This window comes from Pholis gunnellus (genome assembly GCF_910591455.1).
Source record: "Pholis gunnellus genome assembly, chromosome: 1".
In the NCBI taxonomy this organism is placed as follows: domain Eukaryota; kingdom Metazoa; phylum Chordata; class Actinopteri; order Perciformes; family Pholidae; genus Pholis; species Pholis gunnellus.
In genome coordinates this window covers 30,236,242-30,259,477 of record NC_136528.1, presented here as the reverse complement: position 1 = coordinate 30,259,477, position 23,236 = coordinate 30,236,242, and the positions used below count along the sequence as shown (strand labels likewise).

The following is a 23,236-nucleotide window of genomic DNA, read 5'->3' as shown; positions in this document are numbered from 1 at the left end:
TTTAAATTCAAACCCAAACTGTCTGATGGCTATACTGAAAAGAGTTAAATTACACCTGTTGTAATTTTGGTGAACTCGTCATTTGAGAAAAATGTTTTTCGTTTTTGTTTGGTGTCTGTTTTTGGATGATGTGTTAAGAGGAATATTTCTGCAGCGAAGCCCGGATGTTATCTTCCCAGCAGCGCGTTGCTTTATGTGTCTGTTAGAGGCTCATGAGTGTTGCTCCGCCTAACACTGAGTATTACAAGGACTCGAGGGAGTCAGCCTGGATCAGATGATATTGCTGTGGAGATGAACGAGGCGACAATCCTCTTCTCTTTTTTTTGCATTGGTTTATAAAAACACGTTTCAAACATGTGCAAACATATGGCTTTTTATTTAATTGGAATGAATATTGTAACAATAAATCAAAGGAAATATGAACACCTATCAACATATGTCGGCTTTACTCCGTTTTTTTTTTTTACAAATCCAAAAAACAAACAAATGGGATCTTAAATCTGCTGCATTGCATTTAAATACAGAATGAAAAAAAATATGCAAAATGCAGAGCAAAACCAGAACAATACACCGTGGTGAAATAATCAGACATGTACAACATAACGGACCTCATGCAAGAACATTTTTGTATTCTTATCTTAACTGTCTCTTACTTGTTTTCGTACCAGTGTGCCATGTCAGCTTCAGATAACTGTGTAAATGACCAGTGTAAACATGATTAATGCTACTTGTGCCTAAATGAGCCCGCATTAATGGAAATTGCGTTTCATTAATGATTAGTGATATTAGAATTATATTGGCCTATAATTTGAAGTGCAGGAAACAGGAACAGAATAGTGTCAACATCATTATGAAGTGCATTATAGAGGATTTTCAAATTTAAAATTGCTTCAATCCATTTGTTAAAAGCTTGAATGGAAGCACCGATAAGAGCAAAGTAATTGCACATGACCCCTGCCCATTTCACTCAAAAATTGTGTTTTTACCCAAAAGAAAATTCAAGATACAAGAAAATTGGTGAATGTGGCAAGTTCTCCTAAATCACTGGTTCAAGCCTCTTAAGGACAAGTGGTTCTTGCATGAGGTCCACTGTACTTGTTCATTCATTTAAAAAAAAAAAATTGAAAAGAAAAAAATGTAATGTTAGAGGTGAAATTAGCCTTTTTTTATACAGTATATTTTTTGGTTTCTTTCAGATAACAAATTACTCTATTCACAGAATATACAGTTCAATAAACATTTTGTTTACCAGTTCTTTTTTAGGTGTGCTCACATGTGGGGCCATTATTATAATTTTTTTACTATCATTACTATTTATCAGTGTTTGACTCATTCACAGTACATGCTTCTAACCTCCAGACACAGCATATCTTCCTGCTTATTGTCCAGTCAGTCAGGATACTGCAAGCAACCACACAAACAATACAAGAGCAATGCCTTAATCAAGTCTAGTCCCATGAGCAGATGTCTTTACAAAAACACCATCAAAATCAAGATATTTCATTATACCATGATCAATCAAAAGCTGTTATTTTTTTGTTTTATTTTGGTGAATTTTATTTTAATATTTTATAACAGAGCCTACTCACGAATACTGCTGTTAATCACAAAGAAGATGAAAGAAGACTGGGTGAGAAGCCCCATTTAATACTGCATACCCCTCACACATTATGAGGGGGTTTCTAGACACACCTGTGGACTGAAAAAATCTTTGGTCAACATTAGCAGTATGCAACAACCAGAACAGTAAAGACAGATCATATATTACACCATACAATAACTTATTGGTAAAGCTCACAACACTATAGCTTTTTAACAAAGACTATTTTTCAAAAATCATTGTCCTAATGAACGAAAGGACACATGTAGAGGTTACTTCACTACTGCTTTTGATCAATACACACAGCTTCACGTGGAAGATGTGAACATCTGACAACAAAAACACGAGAAAAAAAGAACTCTTATGATACAGTTTCATGGCTCAACACTCACTTGGACAACACGTGGACAAATTCAGTTCATACAAACAAATCCTTTTAAGTTCTAAAGTGGGCTGTGAGGCAAACCAATGCAAAGGAATCATTGAGACTCATTAAAGTCGCATTTCGTAATGTTGAAGATGAATTTACTGATGACAATTCTATGTTCCGGTTACTCTTTATATGTTGATGTGGAAACACAAAGATAATTTTCCCTTGCAGAAAAAGCCATTAGTTACAAAAGCAAGTTGTATTTGCCACAGCAAATTAACTCCTTATTGTACTTTTTTTTTCTCCCCTTTTCCCCAAAATATCACAATAGGATATATGGAGTATGGAATTTGAAAAGTGCTAATTGGTGAGCCTTCTTTAGGTGCCCAAAAACATTGACAACAACAAAAAGACAATTAGAACCAGGGAAATCAGTCATGTTGGCATATGAGCGCAAATCCCTACTCCTGGTCCATCGTGGAACCTGAGCTAACAGCTAGGTTCCTATGAAGGTTTGGGTTTTGGCTGTGCCTGTTTCTGCTTCGCACAGAAGAGAAGGATGTATCGCAGCCAGGGACTTTACACTTGTGAAGCAGTCGCAGATGGACAGTTTTGTAATGTGCTCTGAATGTGCCCTTGTTGCTGTAGACCTTTTGGCAGATATGGCAGGTTATCGGAGACCCACCCCCACCTCCCTGAAGCCCGCCTTGTACTCCCCCAATGCAGCCCAGGGTTCTCTCTCCCGCGAGTACCATCTCCTCGCCCCCAGGCCTCCCCATGCCGATCCCATCGCAGCTTTCATCACTGTTCCCCATGTGGAGCACCTCCTCATCCTCTTCAACCCCTTCCTCACTACCGGCACCATCTGAGTCCCAGGAAGATCGAACACTGCCACTGCCACGAGGTGGGGCAGAGGAGGAGGTGCTCAGGTCGAGGACTGCCCCATCCTCACCACTTCCACCACCTTCTCCTCCTCCTCCTAATCCCTCCATGTCTGCTGAAGGAGATGCCTCAGAACTGTTTGGTGCAGTAGACACTTTGCTCATTGGGAAGACCAGGCCCATGCGATTGTGTCCTCGAAAGATGACGGAAGTCTGGCTGGTTGGGTCTCGATGGGGTAGATCTCTGTCCCGCTGGTCTTGGTAGTAGTCCAGTGCAACCGGGTCTCTGTCTCTACAGTGGGATGAGGGCAAGTATAGGGTGTTGGCTGGGCTGAATGAGTCTTTGGTCAGCAGCTTGTGGTGCAGGTTCAAATTTGCACTGTGTCTGTAGATTAAAAAAACAAACAATTAAATTGAGTATGCACCACATGGTAAATGCCTTTAATCACTCAAAATACCATAAAAAGAGACTCTTTTTGTGATTTTCAGCTGACTCTGACTGAGGCCCTGTCCTCCCTAAAATGCCAAAGCAATAGAAAAATGAAAGAATTTCTCCTTTCAGACATCCTAATGATGATTAGGTCAGCAGTTTTTTCCCATTTCTGTCAACTGAATTCTGACCCCCCATATATATATACAATATATATATTGTTCACAGAGGAAGTGTAAGAAAATAATACATAAACAAGTCAGAAGTGTCACAGTCATTAAATATGGACTTCCCTTTAAACAATGTAAATCCCTTTGTATGCATCACTTGCAACCGCTCTGTCCTGTCTCACAATCCGATTCACAAAAGATATTGCACTAATAATAATACAGCGCAAACACGCCCATAAAGTTTTACAATGGAGCGCATTTTTCCCTGATTGTATTATCCATGTGGCAAAATATACATTTGGCCAATGCAAAAAGAAAAGAGTAGGCAGAACAATAGCAGAGAGAAAAACAAAGAATAAATGATCAGACAGCTACAGGGCTTGACCGCTGAGGGGTAGAGGCATTTCCAAAAACTTCAGGCAAGGAATTTAAACGTGACAAAGAGAAACCTTATTTGGACATTAATATCCCAATTGGTCAGATGCTTTTGGTGTTTTTAAATGCACACCTTCAGACTGTAAAAGAATAAATGTGCCACCACCAACTCTCTGAAATTGCTAATAATTTAACTGTAACTGCGTGTGGGTATTAGCGTTGATCTTGGTGAATTGGACTGTTTTTGCAATGAGGCTCATTTGTATAGAAAGAGGCCAATTTTGCACCAAATATCTGCAAATATAGCGCAGAGACACGACTTGCTTGGCAGCCCAGTTATGGGTACATTTCACCCTTTGGGATGCTTTAAAATGACAGTTTCTTTTTGTCTTATTTGTGCAAGTTTAGCAGCCGCAAAAGCCGCACAATCCTTTTGTGACTTGCACATTAGTGTCTGCATGTATACAGAGGTATTCATATATGTGAGAACTGCACATACTCACTGTATGTACAGTCTAAATACATTTTGTTTGCATGCAGACATCTGCTCAGAGTTTGCCCATATCCTATGTCGACAGGTGCCATGTTTTCCGCTGCACCGATATTGCAGCTGCATGATTGAGTAGGACTTGAGCTTCAGGGCCCAAGAGTCTGCCGTCTCCATTCTAAACAAACTAGAGCAGCTGATTTTAGTATGTCCTCTCTACCAGAACATTTGCATATTTCAGCGGCACATGTTAGAGAACCACTGATCTTATGCTATATTACTCATATACAGGGTGTCTGCTAGGGGCACCCATGAGGACAACTGAATGAGCTAAACAGCAACAAATTAGAGTTGGGATGTTAACTCTTGCCCCCTCGGAAACAGTAAAATGGTCAGGCATGAATTTGTCAGCAATCCTGATAACCTGCACTCGAACAATAACAAAATATGAGTGCTTCTCACCTGTCTCGGCTCCTGCGGGAGGGGAAGGCAGCATTGCAGCCGTCCACTGTGCACATGTGCATCTCCTTCAGGTGGACATTTTGGTAGTGCATTTTGACACTGTAGGGGTTCTTAAAGGTCTTACTGCAGATCTCACAGTGGTGTGGCTGGTCAGCATTGGGGTCAAGGTGAGACAAGCCCAAGTAACCGACGTCTTCTACACAGCCGACCGATCCCTCTCTCTCACGGTCTATGAACTGGAGAGCGCCCCCATTAGTCAGTTTGTGCTCACCATCATCCCATCTGAGCTCTGAAATCTTGTCAGCTGCATGCTGAGACTTTGCATGCTCCCTTTCCTCCCTTTCTTCATCGCCATTGGGTTCCCGACAAAGTAAGTTGTTGTCACAGTGATTCTCCATCAGTCTGTCTTCAAACGGGGAAGATGCGGAGGTGATGATCCCTGTTTCAGCTTGCCTTGGCCCATCATCTTTGTCCTCCCTCATTGTCATTTCTCTATCTAAAGTGTGGTCCAACAGATGCTTGGCGCCCTCCCTTTCCTTCTCTTTGCTAATGTAAGCTCCTCTCGACTCTCTCTCCTCCCCAAATTTTCCTGCGCACATATGCCCTTCTGCTCGGATTCCGTCACACTCTTCCTTGTCCCTGCCCTGAAAAGGAGCCTCGTCCTCAGAGCTGCTTCCCTTATCCATCTGCTCATCTCGCTCTGCCACTTCCTTCTCTATCTTTATTGGCATGCTTGACTTCCGAGACTTTTTCTTTGGTATGGGGTCTGTCATGCAGGGTTCAGGGGCCGTGATTGGTTTGATAGGTACAGAGGAGGATAACAGAGGAAGGGAGGGTAGTGTTCCTGGGGTGTTGGCAAGCTCTGCTGGGGTTACCAGGCTGCGGTAGAAAGGCAAGACTGGCTGTACTGTTTTTAGGTTAGGGAAGAGGATGCCACTCTGGCCCATGCTGGGGAATGAGCTGCTGTGGAGTTTAGAGCCGGTGTCCACATGGCTCACCATGTAGCTGGGCACTGACTTATGGCTTTCTGTAGAGCAGATGGGGATGGGGGTTCCATATTCAGGCCTCTTCTCTCCTGGAGAGCCCTCATCACCAGACGAGCTGCCCCGAATGTCTTTGTCCCGGTTGTTACGGTTCATAGGCATGTGTAGCCGTGGGTTTGGGTTGGCACTATGGCGATTGCGACTGCGGAGCGAGCTGAAAACCATGTTGCAGCCATCAATGGTACACTTGTGCTTAATCTTCAGATGCACTGCATTGTAGTGGATTTTCAGTGTGCCTTTGTCGTAAAATGTCTTCTCACAGGCGTTACAATACACTCGACCTTTCTTAAGAGAGCATCCTCCCCCGCCACCTGCTGAGACCCCTCCACCGCCGCTCCCATTCCTGTCCAGGGAGCGCAGCTTGCCCTCAGGGGACATCTGTGTTATATCTGAGCTCATGGAGGGTGTGCACGGAGTTGACGGTCCATCTGAATAGTTGTCACTGGTGGAGAAGTCCTCTGCCTCAATCTTTGTGGTGGTGGAGAGGCTGTCCATTGGCCTGTCTGCACTTCGGTCTAGATCAGCAGTGAATGAGACAGAGCTGGAACCTAGCAGGCTGCTCTCATGGGGGTGTGAAAGAGGGAGGGGGTTGTCCCTCCCTAGACCATCGCGACTTTGATCATCTCGCCTCTGACTCTGCTGCTCTATTGACCCACGGCATGGCTGCTGGTGCTGCTGGTGTTGCTGGTGCTGCGTTGCCCCTGCCGGTGAACCCAGAAACGGTGCAGGAACAGAGCCTAACAGCTGAAAGGGCAGCATGAAGGCCATGCTGTTAACAAAGTTTTCAAAGTGGTGCATGCTATTGCTGCTCAGCTTATCGACTTTGGATGTAGAGAGGTTGGCAGCAGTGCGTGGGGTGTTGCGCTCAATGAAAGTGCGGATATCAGAGTTGGTGCGGGTGCTGGGAACCAACACCGCCTGGCCCTCCTTGTCCTGCAGAGCCATCAGCTCCACTATGGACTTGGTCTCGCCAAAACGCAAGAACTGCTGCAGTGTGGCAATCTCCTCCTCAAACGTCATGATGGCCCACCGGTCCAGCACCTTCCCGGCTACATCCTGCAAACAGGGCAGGAAGAAAGGGAATAGCAACATGGTACAGGGAAGGGGACAGGGCAAGGATATGATATAGATTGAGAAGGAGAGGGGAAGTGAAAAAAAGACAAAGGAGAGAGAGAGCAATTTCATCATTAGCATTATAAGTGTCTGTTGGGTTGCTCATGCATATTCACAGAGTGGGTTAGATGACACACCCTATAAAGCAGACTGGCAAGGCAGCTAAATAAAGGAATCAGATTGAGTGTTAATACAAGCGGGCAGTGCAGAACCCTGAGAACCCTCATTACAGACACCCAGTGTTTCATCTTGCAGGTCATTTCTCTTCATTTAAATCATGTGGATTTACTTCAAGCAGAACGAGAACACACACACATCCGGGTGAGAACGTGCATTCAGGGATATTAGCAAACACGTACACTCATACACATACTCCCAAAGGCATGCAAAAAAAATGCAAACACACACACACACACACACACACAAATGTAGACACACAAGTAAGGGTGGGGTGATCTGAGGGCGGCTCACATTGATCAAGTGGGTCCTCTTTCCCATAGCCCAGCAGTAATCACATGTGAGTTTGGGTGTCTTTGAAAGTGAAGAGCGGCTTCGTGCAGTAACCGTGATTAATATTTCATCACAGAGCATTCATTGGGCGCCTGTCGAGGATTCTGACTCTACGTTCGCCATTAGATGAGCTAACATGAATTAAACGCAGCCCAACTTGAATACTTGATGATGTACTAATCGAAGTGAGAGCTTGCACTGACATAGTGCCTGCAGCCCAGGCCTTGGCCAGCTTGGCTTCGGCTTGAGAGGAAATCTGAAGCAAAAGACATAATATTTACAAATCTACCCGGCACAGTTTGGAGACCTCCCCGAGCTGGTCGTACCACAGCAACTAGCAGGCCGCATCAGCAGGGTACCAAGGGAGTTTATGGCAGTGGTCGCTACATCACATCCCTACTCTCTCCTGTCTTCAGCCATGCTTCCCTGACCCCTCCTCCACCCACGTCTTCCTCAGAAATTCCCTCTCTCTTCATAGACTCTTGCTTACTTATACTTTGAGTTTTAGGGTTGCATGTTTGCCTCAAGGCTGTTTTAGAGGCTTTTCCACCCTGAAAATAATTACGCAACATTCTATGTCAGAATTGTTTTAATATTTAAAGGAATAGTTGATAAATAGTTGGCCTCCCTTCCGAGTTTCAGATGAAAAGATTGATATCAATCTTATGGCTGTATTTTAAGAACAGAGCTGGAGTCACAATGTGCTAAACTAGGAGAACATTACGACTGGAGGCAGGGGGGAACCGCTAGCCTGTCCGACTGTCCAAAATTAAAAAACAGGCCGACCAACACCCCTAAAGTTATTGCACATGGTGTATATTAAAACCACACACAATAAACAGGAATGTTAAAAGAACAATTTGTGATTTTCCGTCTCTCTGGCTCCCAGCACTTCTTTGTGCACTTCTATCATAGTTCTAAAACAAAAACATGGACAACTCCTAGACCGGAAAACACAGTCACAAGGTACGCTCTAAAGCAGACCTGGGCATCTTACGGCCCGCGGGCCACATCCGGCCCTTTGTGCGTCCCTGGGCCAATCATAAATTACAAAATAAATTTTAAAAATATCTATGTCGAGTGTGCAATACAACGGTGCTGCTTTTGTTTTGAAAAGCGTTATTTGTATTACTTCCGTGTGGACGTATGCGCGTGCGTGATTGTGAGTGAAGCTGAACAGCGGCAATCACAAATTACAAAATACATTTTAAAAAACATCTATGTCGTGCGTGCAATACAACTGTGCTGCTTTTATTTTGAAAAGTGTTATTTATGGACGTATGTCCGTGCGTAACCTGTGAGTGAAGGTGCACAGCGACAAGTGATGCCCGGTTACCCCCGAGATGTCCGCTCACGCTAAAAAAAGAAAAGTTGATGACGAATGCCGTGTTTTCAACAAGACATGGACTGCCAAGTATTTCTTTACAGAAATTAAAGGTGAAGCCGTGTGCTTAGTTTGTGGTACACAGGTTGCTGTGTTTAAAGATTATAATTTGAATCGCCACTACACGACGAAGCACGAGGATAAATACCGGAATCTGTCTGATGAAGAGCACGCAAGGGAGGCTGATGCGTTGATGCTAAAACTGCAAACCCAACAAGGACTTTTTACCAAACTTCACACCCCCAGAGATAAAATAATATTAAAAATAAATTAATATTAATATAATATTAATATTAATAAATTAATAAAAAAATAAAAATAAATTGCAGTGATTCAATGATTGTTTTTGTTTTCTTATTTCAATTTCACATAGCCTAATATAAATATTTAAGGATTAAGAGTTTAAATAAAACCATCAAAAGCAATCTGCTTTTGTATAAAGTCAAGTTAGGTTAAATGAAATTATTATTATTTATCTTACGGTATATCAAAAATAATATTGAGCAAAATTTAATTGAAATATTGTCGATGTGGCCCTCCAGCAGTGCTCGGGTTGCTCATGCGGCCCCCGGTAAAAATGAATTGCCCACCCCTGCTCTAAAGCATACCCTGCTTCAGCGTAATTATCAACTAAATGAACATCATGCTGTATTGAAGGAGACTTGAAACTAGAGATTGAGACCATAAACTCATGTTTACAATGTTTACTGAGTGAATGAATCAAGAGAGAAGTAGAGTCATTTTCTCATAGACTTCTATACAAGAAGTTTTCTTTTTACAAGCAAGAGTTGCCTCCTGATGGCCATTAGAAAGAATGCAAGTTATATCACTTTTATCTCACTCTCAGAAAGAAAGTAAATAAGCGTATTTCCCAAAATTTTGACACACACACACACACACACACACAAAAGTCTTCCCCCCACTGCTTACCTGGAGGACGTATCCACGTATGTAGTCCTGCAGTGTCCAGTCAAGTGCATTGAGGATCTGTATGACCTCCTCTTGCTTGAGTACAGAGAAGAGGCGGTCCAGGAGGATCTTAAGGCGGATGGGAATGGCCTGGGTGCCATACAGCATCAGGCTGCAGATATCGAACACCACGTTGGAGTGCACAATCTCCACCTGGCTGCTCTGGTACATGTGGTGGACCTTCAGTTTGCTCAGAGCTAGAATACACACATCAGATTTTACTGGATTAGATTTGATGAAACTGCACTGGTACCTGGACTGAGCAAAGACAAACAACAGGTTTTGAAAAAGTTGAAGGCTTAAACAAGGATATATACAATTTATTAATGTAATGTATTTCAGAAATGCTGAAAACAAAACTATTTAAAAATTGTAATGGGACAAAACCAAACTATATATATCAATATAGACGTGAAAAGAAGTGGTTTGTGTGTGTATATAGAAAGATCTAATTCCCTTTCTGTCATTGACAACAAGACTGCTTTTGTTAGGTGACAAGCTGACAAGTTAAATGTGATTTAGAATAGTGTATAAGCAATAGATATAGAGTAGGATCAAATAAAATACACCAAAGCTGTGTGACAGTCGCAGGATCACATGAGTACATATAACCATCTTAACAGGCACATTCTACGTCAATGGATAACGACGGAAATGCTGCTTGATTTTCATGCTAATCAAGTTAATTTTGCAGACTAGCACCGACATCAGATGAGTGGAACAACTTGAGTTCAGGCAAGACATGAGACGTAAAACAGAAAACTGTATCACACCTCTCCAAACACCCTTTTCCGTAAAGATTTCCAGTCACTCTGGATCATCCAAGGAAAACTTGTGGACAGTTTTCATTTGATGGTTCTACTGACAAAACAACCTCTAGGTAAACTGTTGACAGTATGTTATCCTGATTACTGGGAACTACATTCTTTTCTCAAGATATGTTGACGTTTTTTAGAAGGCAAAAATCTCAGAAACACTGTGGAACCAATGAAACTAAACCTCTTCAAATATCAGTGGTGCATTAAAAAAATATGTATTTTATCTGAAACACACATAATATTAATGTAAATAGCCTCAAGTGAATGTCTTTGCATTACCAATAGAAACAGTGAGCTCTTACCGTGTGCTACCCAGCCATGCTTGCAGTTTTCACACTGCCTCCTCTTCAGCTTCCCAGGCTTGAAGCTGTCACAGTTACAGTTCACCAAAGTGCAGCAGATAGCCTGTCAACACAAAGAAAAACTCTTTTTTTTCTCTTCTTTTAATGAGCACACACAAAAAAATTATTCCTGTTTTTACAACAGAGTGCCACCCTCCATCTTGAATTTGGATTTGCTGACCTCTGTCAGAACTTGATCACACAGCCCGCTAACTTTGTTTTCTTGTTCGATGCTTCTGTTTTCTGAATTATTCAAACCAAAGACACACATTTCTTTTTTGGCTACAGCATTTCACAGAATTAAAATAAGATGATATGAATGATTTTTTTAAAATTTCAGCCAGATATATTGTTGTAAACCTTGAGTAGAATCTGAGGTGCGAGTGGAGCTGCAAATGTATTCAAAAAGTTCTATTTCTAAATTCTTAACATTAAAGACATGACATTTCTGATGTTATACCTTTAAAAAAAAGTGTTTTATCATTCCAAAGAAATAATATTTCCAAGTGGCCACATTTGTACGTATCCCAGGAATGCAGCATAATAGCAATAATAGAAAGTGTGCCCTGTCATCTGCTAATTCTGTGACTGTGCAGGCGAGAAAGAGCCGGAGTGTGTGCACGGCTGCAGCTCTGCTTATCCTACACAGCTCTATGAAAAATGTTGCCTGGAGAAACTGAAAGAAAGAGCTTTGTTGCCTCAAGTAATTTTGGTCTCCTTTTGTGAATCACTCATTGCCTGGTTTCCCCTGTGATGGCAGCATTAGCACAGGTATGTGTGTGTGTCTTTGTGTAGGTGCGTGTGTGTGTGTATATGTGTCTGTAGTGGTGCAGGGCAGCTCCTATCTACAGTAGGCCTAACGAAAGGTCTCGGACACACCTGGACCACCAAAACCTGCACAATCAATCAATGCCTAAGGCAGACACACACACACACACACACACACACACACACACACACACACACACACACACACACACACACACGCACAGGTCAAAGGACTCTGTCCATTAGCTCATCTGCTAATGGCTTTTCAGAATAAACATGCAGAGAACAGAACAAGTGGACAGACACACTGAGACTCTAAGTGAGGAGTGAATGGCAGTAATGAGTGAAGTTTTCTGGGTAGCTGCTGACTTGGCAGCGGAGAGGACTCCATTGCACTGATACACTAAAAATGTCTCTGCTTCTCTCTCTGCCTTGAACAAAATAAAATCCTTTACGCACCAGGAACTGAGTGGATAGCATCATCAGATTTATGATCAAAGCCGGTGTTGTTAGTGCTACATACTGAAAACCTCAGAGTGGCTGTGCTACGCCACCTCTCTCCCTCTGCATCTATAATGTATGACCAGTGGGGTTTTAGTATACATGAGCGGCATGCTTAGCTCCTCGCTGGAGCTCACTCCCTCTCCACGAGCGCGGAGGGGAGAGAAGTGTGGGTGGGTGGGTATGGGACCTCCTCCTCCTCATTTAGTCAGCCGCTTGGCTCCGTGCTCGAGGCCGGGCTCGTCCTTGAGATCTGGGATCGCATTATTTCACCTTACAATAACCTCTCATCATTAGGACGGATAAACTGACCCGAGATGAAGGCGGCAGCAGCTACGTGGCCTTGAAACGCAGTGTGGCAGCTCCAGCCTTCAGTCCCGTGACATCCGTTTGCTTTTCTCTCTATCGCCCTCTCTGTCAGTTTCATCTCCGGCTGGCTAGCTCAGCCTGCTCCGGACAGTGATGAGGTGTAAGAAAAAAAGCCCTTTTGCTCATCTCTCAGCGACATAATCCCATCATTACGGAGCACCAAGAACCAACATGGCCCAATTAGGCTAATCCCACCCCACTGTGGGTGCACACACAGCTCCTCCTGCTGCTCCCCCTAATATACATCTCAATCAGGTGCCCCCTGATTGCTCACCAGCCTGTAACACACACACACACACACACACACATTCCAATGCACAGTGTGCTCCAGGTCGTTTATCTTAATTAGCCATTCATTTTATGAGTTCCTGAGAAGAAGAAGAAGAAGAAGAAGAAGAAGAAGAAGAAGAAGAAGAAGAAGAAGAAGAAGAAGAAGAAGAAGCCTCCCCACCATCTCTTTCTCTTTTCTGTTGTCACAACAAAGCCACGGCTGTTCGCACGCATCACTGAAGTCGATGACAAGAGGACTAATTGCACAAAATGATGCTGCTGGGTCACTGAAGCCCAAGCTAACGCGGTGTCGCTTATTCTTTATATCAGTGCTGTTTAACAGTGTAGCCACACATCGACCCCGCCACCTCTACACACACCTCCAATGTATCACACATCCCTCTAATTAGCATTGCATTACATAGTACGTGTTGTTGAATCTTTTTACTTTAACAAATATAGTCACTTCTCCAGTGGGAGCACAATGCATACTCCAAGAGAGTTAGTGCAGCTTGAATTAAGCCTGAACGCTCCTCACATACTTGTAAGGTGTATTCCTGTGAACTACCAGTAATAATCGAAGGCATCCAGATGAGTGTATTCCTGTTTTTATTAACTCAGAGCTTCACTGTTTGTGTTCATTCTTGACCTTAGAAATAGTGATCCAAGAAAAAAGCCTCTTAACTTAACTTAATTACCCCATTTGCTAATGACGACTGTGAGATGCGCTTGAATGAGCAACTGGTTTTACATATATATATATATGTAAATATATTCATATATATGTTGTTTCTCTGTGTGTATGAATTTTTTGAGCAAAAAAGGTTTTCACTACTTATGCAAACCTTCTTTTTTTCAAGTGAAAGCATATTCATTCTCCTTGTGTATGTCTTGATTGTGGACGCCGGCCCCTCAGCGTCTGTCTTGTTAAAGTTAAAGGCGTACTGTACACTCAGAGGTCAGGCTGTGTAGGACAGAGAGATGGAGGTCATGACGGGAGGTTAAAGAAAGAGAAGGCGAGGTTAAGAAAAGAGATGAAGAAAGCCGAGACGATATTAAAATGCAGTGTGCACACCATGCGGATCGGATCCTGAGTGTGTGTGTCCATGTGTGTATTTATACATAAAAACACCTCGACACGCCTACGATGTTTGTACAGGATTTAATTTGACTGACACATTAGAATTCATTAGAATTAATATTTCAATTCCTGGATTTCATGAAATTTCCCAGGTCACTATTTCCTAACAATGGGCGACCAATGGCACGCGGTAGCTTAACATTAGCATTTACTAAATACATTGGAAACAAGATGAGTAATAGTGTTTGATTTCAATTCAAAACAGATTTCATTTAGAAGGTGAGATTTATTTATTTAGTTTCATATTTATTCTCACGATGATCTGCCCAAAATCTTCTTCATTGTCTGTGTTATGGTTCATCTCAGGGAAATACAGCAATAAGTTGAATGAAATCTTATGTACGGTTTACATTTTGTACTACCTTTTCATGTGCGGGTGCCTTCACCAATTCAAGTGTTAATTTTAAATAAGAAATGTCATTTTATCCACAACTGTGCATGATTGTTTTGTGTTGAAGTGCCCTCTCGTCCGCATGTCAAATGACTTCTTTCACAGCCATTGGCAGTAGTTCGGCCTGTTATTTACAGCAGTTTGATTGATTTACTTTTTCCTCACCCGCGTTCCTCTAAGACCCATCCTACTCGGCCTCTGATTGGTTGGTTCGAAAAAGACTGGTTGAAGGTTGGTAGGGTTATTGATCTCAACTCAGATGCGGATGTTTTTCATGGATGACAGCCTTCTCATATATAATCACATTGTCCTGACTATGCGAGAAAAAGTTTTTTTCAAAATGTTGCGTTGCACGTTGCCTGTATGGATGGAATAAAATTCCATAACCTTAATGTTGATATGATTGATACAATTTTAAAATGACACTTCAAAATGACATGTCAAAAAGGTTGCTGACCCCTGATCCATGTGGTGACCTTTAGAAATAGATTGTATGGATATAATATAGAAAAAACTACAGTGTACATTCTAAGACAGGAAGAGCTATGTTATGTCTCGTCGAAGTGGAACATCATCTTCATTCTACCGCTACAGCCATGACATTCTTCACACACACACAAAAGAGAAAAAAAGGAACGCTCTTCAAATAAAATCCTATATATGTCCTGAAGGGCCACGGTGCTTTAGAGACTCAGCAGAAGCAAACAGCTGCTTGGACAGAGATGGTCCCGGGACGGACGGGGACTTGTTGGCTTAATGCGCTGGAAAACTAATCAATTAGCAGCCGCCCGGCACGAACTGACACTCGATGGGGAAACAAGCGGTGCTGGTGCCAAAGAGTGAAAAACAACCGGGTGATCAGCGGCTCCGAGGAAGAGGGAGACTGACGGCGGCCAAGTGAGAGCAGAGCAGATCACATTTTACTAGCAGCCATTAATCACTTTACAAGAAAATGATGGCACAAGGGGAATAAAGGAAGTGAGAGTTTCCTTGATGGGAAATATAAATGTGGCGCATTTCTGGTTCACTTTTTATACGAATTAAACACGTTTTATTGAAAACTTCCACAGTCACTTTCCCAAATGTATGCATTCATAACATTAGTGGAGATGACTTTCTCTTAGGCACCGTATATGAAGGGTTCAGAGATTGTAACTAATGGATTTTTAGTTACATTTACAAAAATTTAGGATTTCGAGGTTACAACATCTTTTGGGTGGTGTCTATTCCCCTCCCAACTTGGCAGCTGATAAAACATTAGTTTATGATTTATTGACCATGAATAAAGCAATTAGTTACAATTTACAAACCTACTATAAAGGTTGCTTTGTTAGAAAGTTACTCCGGTCAGTTGATCAACCGAGTTGTATAACTCTAACAGAAGCAACGGGGAAAAAAGAAAAGTGAGAATTTGCTTATTATATTCTGTTCATTCCTTCAGATTTTGAATTGTTCAAACTAAAAGAAGCAGGAACTTGTGTGGGAACTTGCTCTATTTTCTGGCTTTTCAAATGATTGATTCACTCTGAAAACAATTTCAATTTTAAATTTGCAGGCAATATTTAATAAAGTAACTTTTTATCTCTTCAACTTTGCATTTATAAAGGAAATAACACATGATAGCAGTTCACACTGAAAACTGAGAGCCAAAGTGACATTGATTTTGGAATGTAACTAAAAAACAACTGAACAATTTAGCACATGAAATTAAAGGGCAACATTAAATGACCACTGAAAAGCAAACAAACTGCTGCACAGCAGTCAAGAAAAGCTGAGCACACACACACACACACACACACACACACACACACACAGAGGAAATAAATATCTCATCCCAGCCAGAACACACAGAAAACACTCTGGAATTTAGTGGGAGGACGGTGTTCCTGGTAACACTCAGATATCCTGCTAATAACGCCGACTTCCACCAATAAAACCAGCTCAGCACCAAAACTACACCTGGTCCCACAGGCTTTGTGTGTGTGTGTGTGTGTGTGTGTGTGTGTGTGTGTGTGTGTGTGTGTGCGTGTGTGTGTGTGGTGTGTCATGAATAAATCACGTCTTGCCCGAGTTGTGTATGTGACAGCGAGGTAGTAAAATGTTAATTGATGACAAGTGTTAGTTAAAGCGAGGTTACGATACATGAGCTGCTCAGCGGGCGACGTGATCCGGCCCCGGCTCCTGATTTAATGTCACTCCGCTAAGAAAGAGGAAGCACTTTCAACACACAGTCCCAGATCAAAAAAAAAAACAACATTATATTATACTTATTACACACAAACCCTCAGCTGCAAAGCCATCCAGCCTGCACTACATTTACTTCATGTCAGTAGTATATTTTAAAATACACAAAAAATAAAATGTTCCTGTAACACACTGCGTTGAACTTGAAAAGGAGAAGACAAACCCAGCAAGAAGCCTGTGAGTGCAAGTAGTGACAGGCTGTGTTTGAGCCTATTAAGAGTCCATACAGCCCAAAGACAGCGTGAACAACTCATTTCATACTCATCCGGCAGTCACTCACAAGACAGCACACACACACTACATGTTCCAACACTAATGCAGATGAAAAAGGTAGCAAATCTTTACCTGAATATCCATGACAAAAGGGCTAGCAAAAGCAAAAAATCGTAAAAGACAATGAGCTTGTGGAGGGTGGGGGGGGGGGGGGGGGAGAGTTTGGTTGGCTTCCTGGTGTGTGTGTCTCCCCGTTAGAAAGGGAGTGTTTGGCTCAGAGAGGGAGTAAATGAGGGGAACATGTTAGTACACTGAGTCTGAGAGAGTTTGGCTCCCAGCTACGCTCTGATTAATATCAGATCTCCCCTCTCTCTCCCCGCCTGCCTCTTGACAATCTTGTCACATCTGGCTGACAAATCCTCACAAGCCTTTTGGTGGCAGCGCAGAGCAGACGCAAGGGGTGGCTGCTGTGGGTGTGTGTGTGGAGTTTGGGGGTGTTAAGGGGGGGCAATTTGGGCCAGGAGGGGCGGTTCACAGCTCGAGGAGACGCTGAAGGGGGTAAAAGGCTGGATCAGATACAAACACTCTGACCCCCCCTCATCCTCTCACGGATGGACCATCATGAACCTAATGAAGCTGACGAGGCTGGCAGGCTACAGTCACCACTGCTAACACACACACATAATCACACACACACACACGCACACACACCATCACACACACACAGCGACGTGCAACGAGCAGGGGCCCTGTGCGTCGTTTTCTCTCTGTGTGTGTGTGTGTGTGTGTGTGTGTGCCCCGGGCCCTGCAGCACTAAAGGAGAACAGAGAGACGCCCACAGAAAGAGTCGGAGGTAGACAGAAGGAAACAAACGACAGAAAGAGGAAGACAAGAGAAGTAAAGACATAGGACATTAGTTTGTTAAAGCCGCAGAGGGCCACTCCACTCACATTTCTGTCTCACATGCACACACACACACACACACACACACACACACACACACACACACACACACACACACACACACACACACACACACACACACAAAATAAATCCAAATCACTTTGGTGGATTGTTGGAGTAATGGCCTCTCACACAATAAAAAGGCAACCTGTTAGAGGAGCATGAAATGTGCAAGGAAGAAAGAAACACCTCACAACTAAAATGACGGCAGTGCTTGATCATAATTAAATAAAGGCATTTTTAATGATTGTATTTATCTGTTATAATATTATTAGTATCATTATTATTATTGTTATTTATTTTTTAAATCATATTTGTTAGATATGGGCTGATTTAATACCAAACTGAATTCACTCTGCTTTGCAATATTTAAGGTTCATTTTAAAATATTTTATGTTCAACACTAGTGTCCATTTATCTATTTGACATACCTTCTTTATTCAGTTAACATTCTGGTTATTGTGAGAATCAAAATAGATAAAATGATAAATGGTATAAAAAGTTACCGTCTCTCAGTTTTGTATTAATAAAAAAAAATGTGATAACACAATTAAGTAATAAATAAGTAAGTAATTAATCAAAATGGTCTTTTTCAATTTATTTTTATTCAGATGATCACACAGAATCTGCTCTACATTTGCTTCATCCATTAATTGTGTGCTCATCTCATATTGTTGTTGAAGCCTCCAGTCTGTCTGGATGTTGTGCTCGTCTCTCTAACACTCAAAATAAAGCACAATTGTTTCTCCTCCAACTGTTTAGGACACACACACACACACACATGGAGAGTGTGTTGCTGCTGCCGACACCACCACCAAACACACAGCTCAGCTAATTGTTACATTATGGCTGCGATGAAACATTAGGCTGCTCTTAAATGGCCAGTAGCTAGCAGGCTACAGGAGGCCGGGCTGCTCTGTGTCCAGAACTACAGACGGTGGATGGAGGACAGGCCCAGGTGAGGACTGAAGGCTGCGTCTCTGTCTTCAGGACAGGGTGGAAGTGGTATTCAGGATAGACTATAACTGGACACATTACAATAAAATGAAACTGAATAACTAAATGATATTAAAAGTCCTGAATAAAAATAAGAATACTGAACCTGATTTAAGAAAAGAGGACAAAAGAGAGAAATATAGAACCATTCACCACAGAGAGGGAAGCCTGACGTTGACTCTGTTATTGTTTTTTGGGAGTTGTTTCTGGATTCTTGGAAGGCATGTGAGGACAATCTTGGTCCTCGCTGAACAGGTCAACAAAACGCTCTCATTTAGACTCAATTGTGAGCAAAGAATTGAGGAAAATGTCAGCTTTTCAGGTGAGTCATGAAAACTTTAAAAAAAATGTGTCAGTTTCAAAAATTGACAGTTACCAAAAGTGGGCAACATTAATCCTGTCATCATGTTCACTTATTCCTTGATCACATAGTTCCTAACTTAAATTAAAAAAATGTAAATTCTATTGCATTTTATTTAGAGAAGTTTTTGGTAGAATTCATCTCTGAGGAAAAAAGATATTTCTCAAAAGCAAAGTATTTAGGGAAAAAGTATTGCTTTGGTATAATACTGAGGCTTTGGCACTAATATCCCAAAATGTCTAACGCTACCCAGCTCCATAGATCACCATGTGACAACTTATAACAACACATCCTAAAGATACAAAGAAATACAAGATAAATCTGGAAACGCAGCAGAAGTAGACTCTACATCTGTTTCTTGTCAAAGAAGAGAGAATGGATGTAATCCTAAACACCAAACATTAACATTTCTCCTAAAAGTCTGCACTCCTTCCGCCTGTCACTCTGATCCACCTAAACTCCTTCCAGTTTGTCGTGGTTAAACATATCCGTGTGAGTGAGCAGACAGAGAAAAGCAGCTCCCTTACCTCGGCCATTGTCATTTAGTCGGATGTTTCCAAGGATACCGTGGAGTTTGCCATTCCCCGCGAGTCCCACAAAACAACTGCCTCCAACTCTCCTGTCCGCACGGATACTAACGCAAAAGAGCCATCACACCCAGCAGCATCTCCTTCAACAGCACAGACACACATGTACTCAGTCTTCTCCGTCTTCACACACACACACACACACACACACACACACACACACACACACACACACACACTGAGCCACCAACACTCAACGAAAAAAAAAGAAGTAGTAGTCACTGTGCTTTTACTCTCCTTGCACAGATGCACACACACACACACACACACGCGCCTCCTCTGCTTTCTCTCCTCTAATGTTGCCGTGGACTGGCTCTAAACTACTCAAGATGTTCAGTGTGTGTGTGTGTGTGTGTGTGTGTGTTGAAACTGGGCACAGGGGATTGGAATGAGATCCTCCCACTCGGCATTCTCACCTCAGGAGCTGCCTGCTCCCTCCCTAGCCTGCACACACATGCTCGCGTGCACACATGGAGGTGTGCACGGTCTTTCATGCGCGCAGACACACACACACACACACACACACACGTACACGTCTACCCCCTCAGAGTCACAGGGCAGTCCCCTCACAGCTGGCTGGAAGAGGGCATGACACTCATCTTTCACAGAGATTTGATCAAAAGGAATCACAAAGGCTGGAGGCTCTCCTAATGCAGTCAGGGGAGACTCTCCCTCTATCCCCCTCTCTCTCTCTCTCTCTGTCTGAGTAATGCCCTAAATCAACGTTGCCCCTCTTGGTGCACACAGCCCAGTGTGTGTGTCTGGATTCACCTTAACACTGCTCTGTGAACAGCCTCCATAACAAGTTATGCCTTGTGCCGTCAGGAATGTGTCAGTGTCTGTGTCGAGTGTTTCTCGGGAGGAGGGGGACTTCACACATGACAAAAAACTAATCGGTGTAATCTTTAGGAATACGTGTACCCGCTGTACGGCTGGGTATCAAAGCTCAGCGCGTTTTGGTTCTGACTTAAATGTGTCCAGAGTATCGAAGTTTAAAGTATGGAAAGGCGGCGTGTTCACTTCTCTCATTCGATAGTTTGAGATTTAAATCAAAGCCTTGTCAATTTTAGACTCATTTATTACAGGTACGTTTTTGGACATCAACATTTGAGAACTTCAGCTTCTTTAGATTTTGAAGGGAACTATTTCCTAAATTAAGGTTAATAACGTGTACTCTGCCAAGATCTAAAAGTCTCTTTCTATCTCTTCTTCGGATATCAGTTTGAACTCTTTGGTACTTCCAGCACCTTAGTTAAGATTAAACCAGGTGGCGCGGTGGTTATCCTGTATTTTCCTAAATTAAGATTTAAAAAAATATATATACTGCAAATATCGGTATGCTCAGGTACTGATTGGCACTAACTAAAAAAGTACAAATGTCCATCCCTTGTGTAAAAGCTAAATACGTATTGTGGTACAAGGTAGAAGCTGCAGTAACAAATGAGAAGTGTGTTTGGAGGGACGTTTAGAGCTCATTTACCTTTGTAGGGTGTTCGGCACCTTTGCAGCAAAAAATAATTTGACTAACAATTCATTGATTATTATTAATCCCCAATAATTCTGTCAATCCATTAACTAATGATTTCAGTTCGACATCTAAGTTTACCATTCATAACCACAAGTCGAATGTTGACGTGGATGAACAAGTTCAAAACTGTTGGGTGTGAAATGACACAAACACATTACAGAAGAGCTATCAGAGTGTTGACACGACTGAAATGTTGACAGTGAAAAAGGACTGCCACTCAATGTTTTTTTACAAATGATATGTGTATGGTGATTGTTATTTACGATAGATGAGTTCAAGTTGAATCAAAAAAGCGTTATCGTCATGGTTCTCAACTCTTGTCCTTTACTTTTCTGTCTCTTTTCTTTCCATTTCTTCCTCCCTCTTCCCCCTCTGTGGTAGAGTGAAAGCTCTGATGATTTTAGCCATTAGAGGCATCTGCTAATCCACAAATTACACAGCAAGTTGAAACAGGTACACCTGGTGTGCTCCACCTGTGGCAGCTTTAGAGAGGAAGGGAGGTTGGGAGTGGGGGGATGCCAGGTAGAGACACACTTTAAAGGTTCAGTAGAGATACAGAAGTGCAAAACAGACTTTCCTTCTTGTTTTTTAAACCTTAATCAACCCAGAGAGTATCAATGGGCAGGCTGTTCTTATTTCAGGACGTGCAGGGCTGCAGCAGAGGAAGTCAGGCAAAGTATCCTTATAGAACGATTCGTTTGGTATTCTGTGAAAAGATACTCCTAATAGTTTGTGCGTTTTCCTCTACGAAAGCCTGCAACACGTGTCAATTTCCGCTTTTTACATGCATATACGGTCTTTTCAAAATAAACTTCTGTCTTCACAGGAAACTCAGTTAAGTGTAGGAAAAGATTGTGAAATACTTAGTTAGGTTTAGGAAACAAAACTACTTGGTTCGGTTTAAAACTATGGAAGTGCCGTCACTGAAGTACACAAGTTACGTGAGAAAAACATCAACATTGACCTGAACAGTGGTCTCTTGGCTAAAAGATCGCTGTTTGTTGGACCCATCTACCTCCCTTACCGCCCTCTGTGTGATTTAGCGGTCTTTGTACATGTTTGTTGAAAATGACGTGGATACCCATACTCATACCCACGAGAACACTGTTCGTGCCCCGTGTGATGCGATAATTCAACAATGAGTCACCATTGTTACGTAACTCGTGTACTTAGCTAGCGCCGCCTCCGTAAGTTACGTAACAAACGTACTTAATTTAGCCCAACATGATCTTCTCCTGCTCTGCAGGGGCTTGTGCACGCGCTCTGACCGCTATTGCTGGACAGTCACTTGCACGAAAAATAATAAATAACAAAACACATTTTGTAAGATATCATACGAACAGTTGCTTTTACTTTGCAAAGGAGCACTTCAGCAATTCACTGCATCACATACACATGATTTAGAAGCTTCTTGTAGAATCAAATGTACTACTTTTACCCACTGAAACGGGGTTCAGTGCCTTGCTAAAAGGTAACTCAACTGAAGTGGGAGGAGTATTACTCATCCACTTTACCCACCCACATTCTCCCAGTGAGGATCTCAGCCTGACAACCCTCCAATCACAAACCCGCTTCTCTTACCTCTGGGCTAGCAACATACCCTGCCTTGACATTCAGAAATTCGCCAAGCAGCTTCGCTAACTGACAAAAATGCAACTAATGGCCCTTGAAGTTGAACATTAAAACTGCATTACTTTCCACAGGAGATCAAAGCTCTTCTTATTTGTGAAAAGCCCAAAATGTTATGAGGTTACATATATGGATGAGAGACAACCCGTCAAGGCATGTAACGCAAGGCTGGAAAGCCCTCCACTCCCCTGCGGTCGTCCAGGCAAGCAGATCTGCTTACCGGCCTTGTATTTATTCCATACCTAAGGGATGCATACCAAATACAGCCCCAGACCTGGCCTGGATTAGGTCTGCACTGCTTGTCAGATTGCTGCTCCCTTGG

The 23,236-nt window shown here is 42.4% G+C and overlaps 1 protein-coding gene across 1 annotated transcript; it reads right to left on the bottom strand.

Annotated features, from left to right (window-relative positions):
* Positions 1 to 357: 357 nt before the first annotated feature.
* On the bottom strand, positions 358 to 20,040 carry bnc1 (basonuclin zinc finger protein 1). Its single transcript, XM_079158968.1, has 5 exons — positions 19,698 to 20,040; positions 10,915 to 11,017; positions 9,756 to 9,991; positions 4,776 to 6,874; positions 358 to 3,236 (listed from the first exon to the last, which is right to left on the bottom strand). The coding sequence occupies exons 1-5, from the start codon at positions 19,710 to 19,712 to the stop codon at positions 2,432 to 2,434; spliced, it is 3,258 nt and encodes a 1,085-aa protein (XP_079015094.1). The 5' UTR covers positions 19,713 to 20,040; the 3' UTR covers positions 358 to 2,431.
* Between the last annotated feature and the right edge of the window lie 3,196 nt (positions 20,041 to 23,236).

Bases quoted from the DNA above. Each gene is read 5' to 3' on its own strand.
- bnc1 (XM_079158968.1), bottom strand. The intron at 9,992-10,914 runs GTAAGAGCTCAC...TGTGTATTCTAG, and splicing joins GCATGGCTGGGTAGCACACG to CTCTGAGCAAACTGAAGGTC. The intron at 6,875-9,755 runs GTAAGCAGTGGG...CCCTGTTTGCAG, and splicing joins TACGTGGATACGTCCTCCAG to GATGTAGCCGGGAAGGTGCT.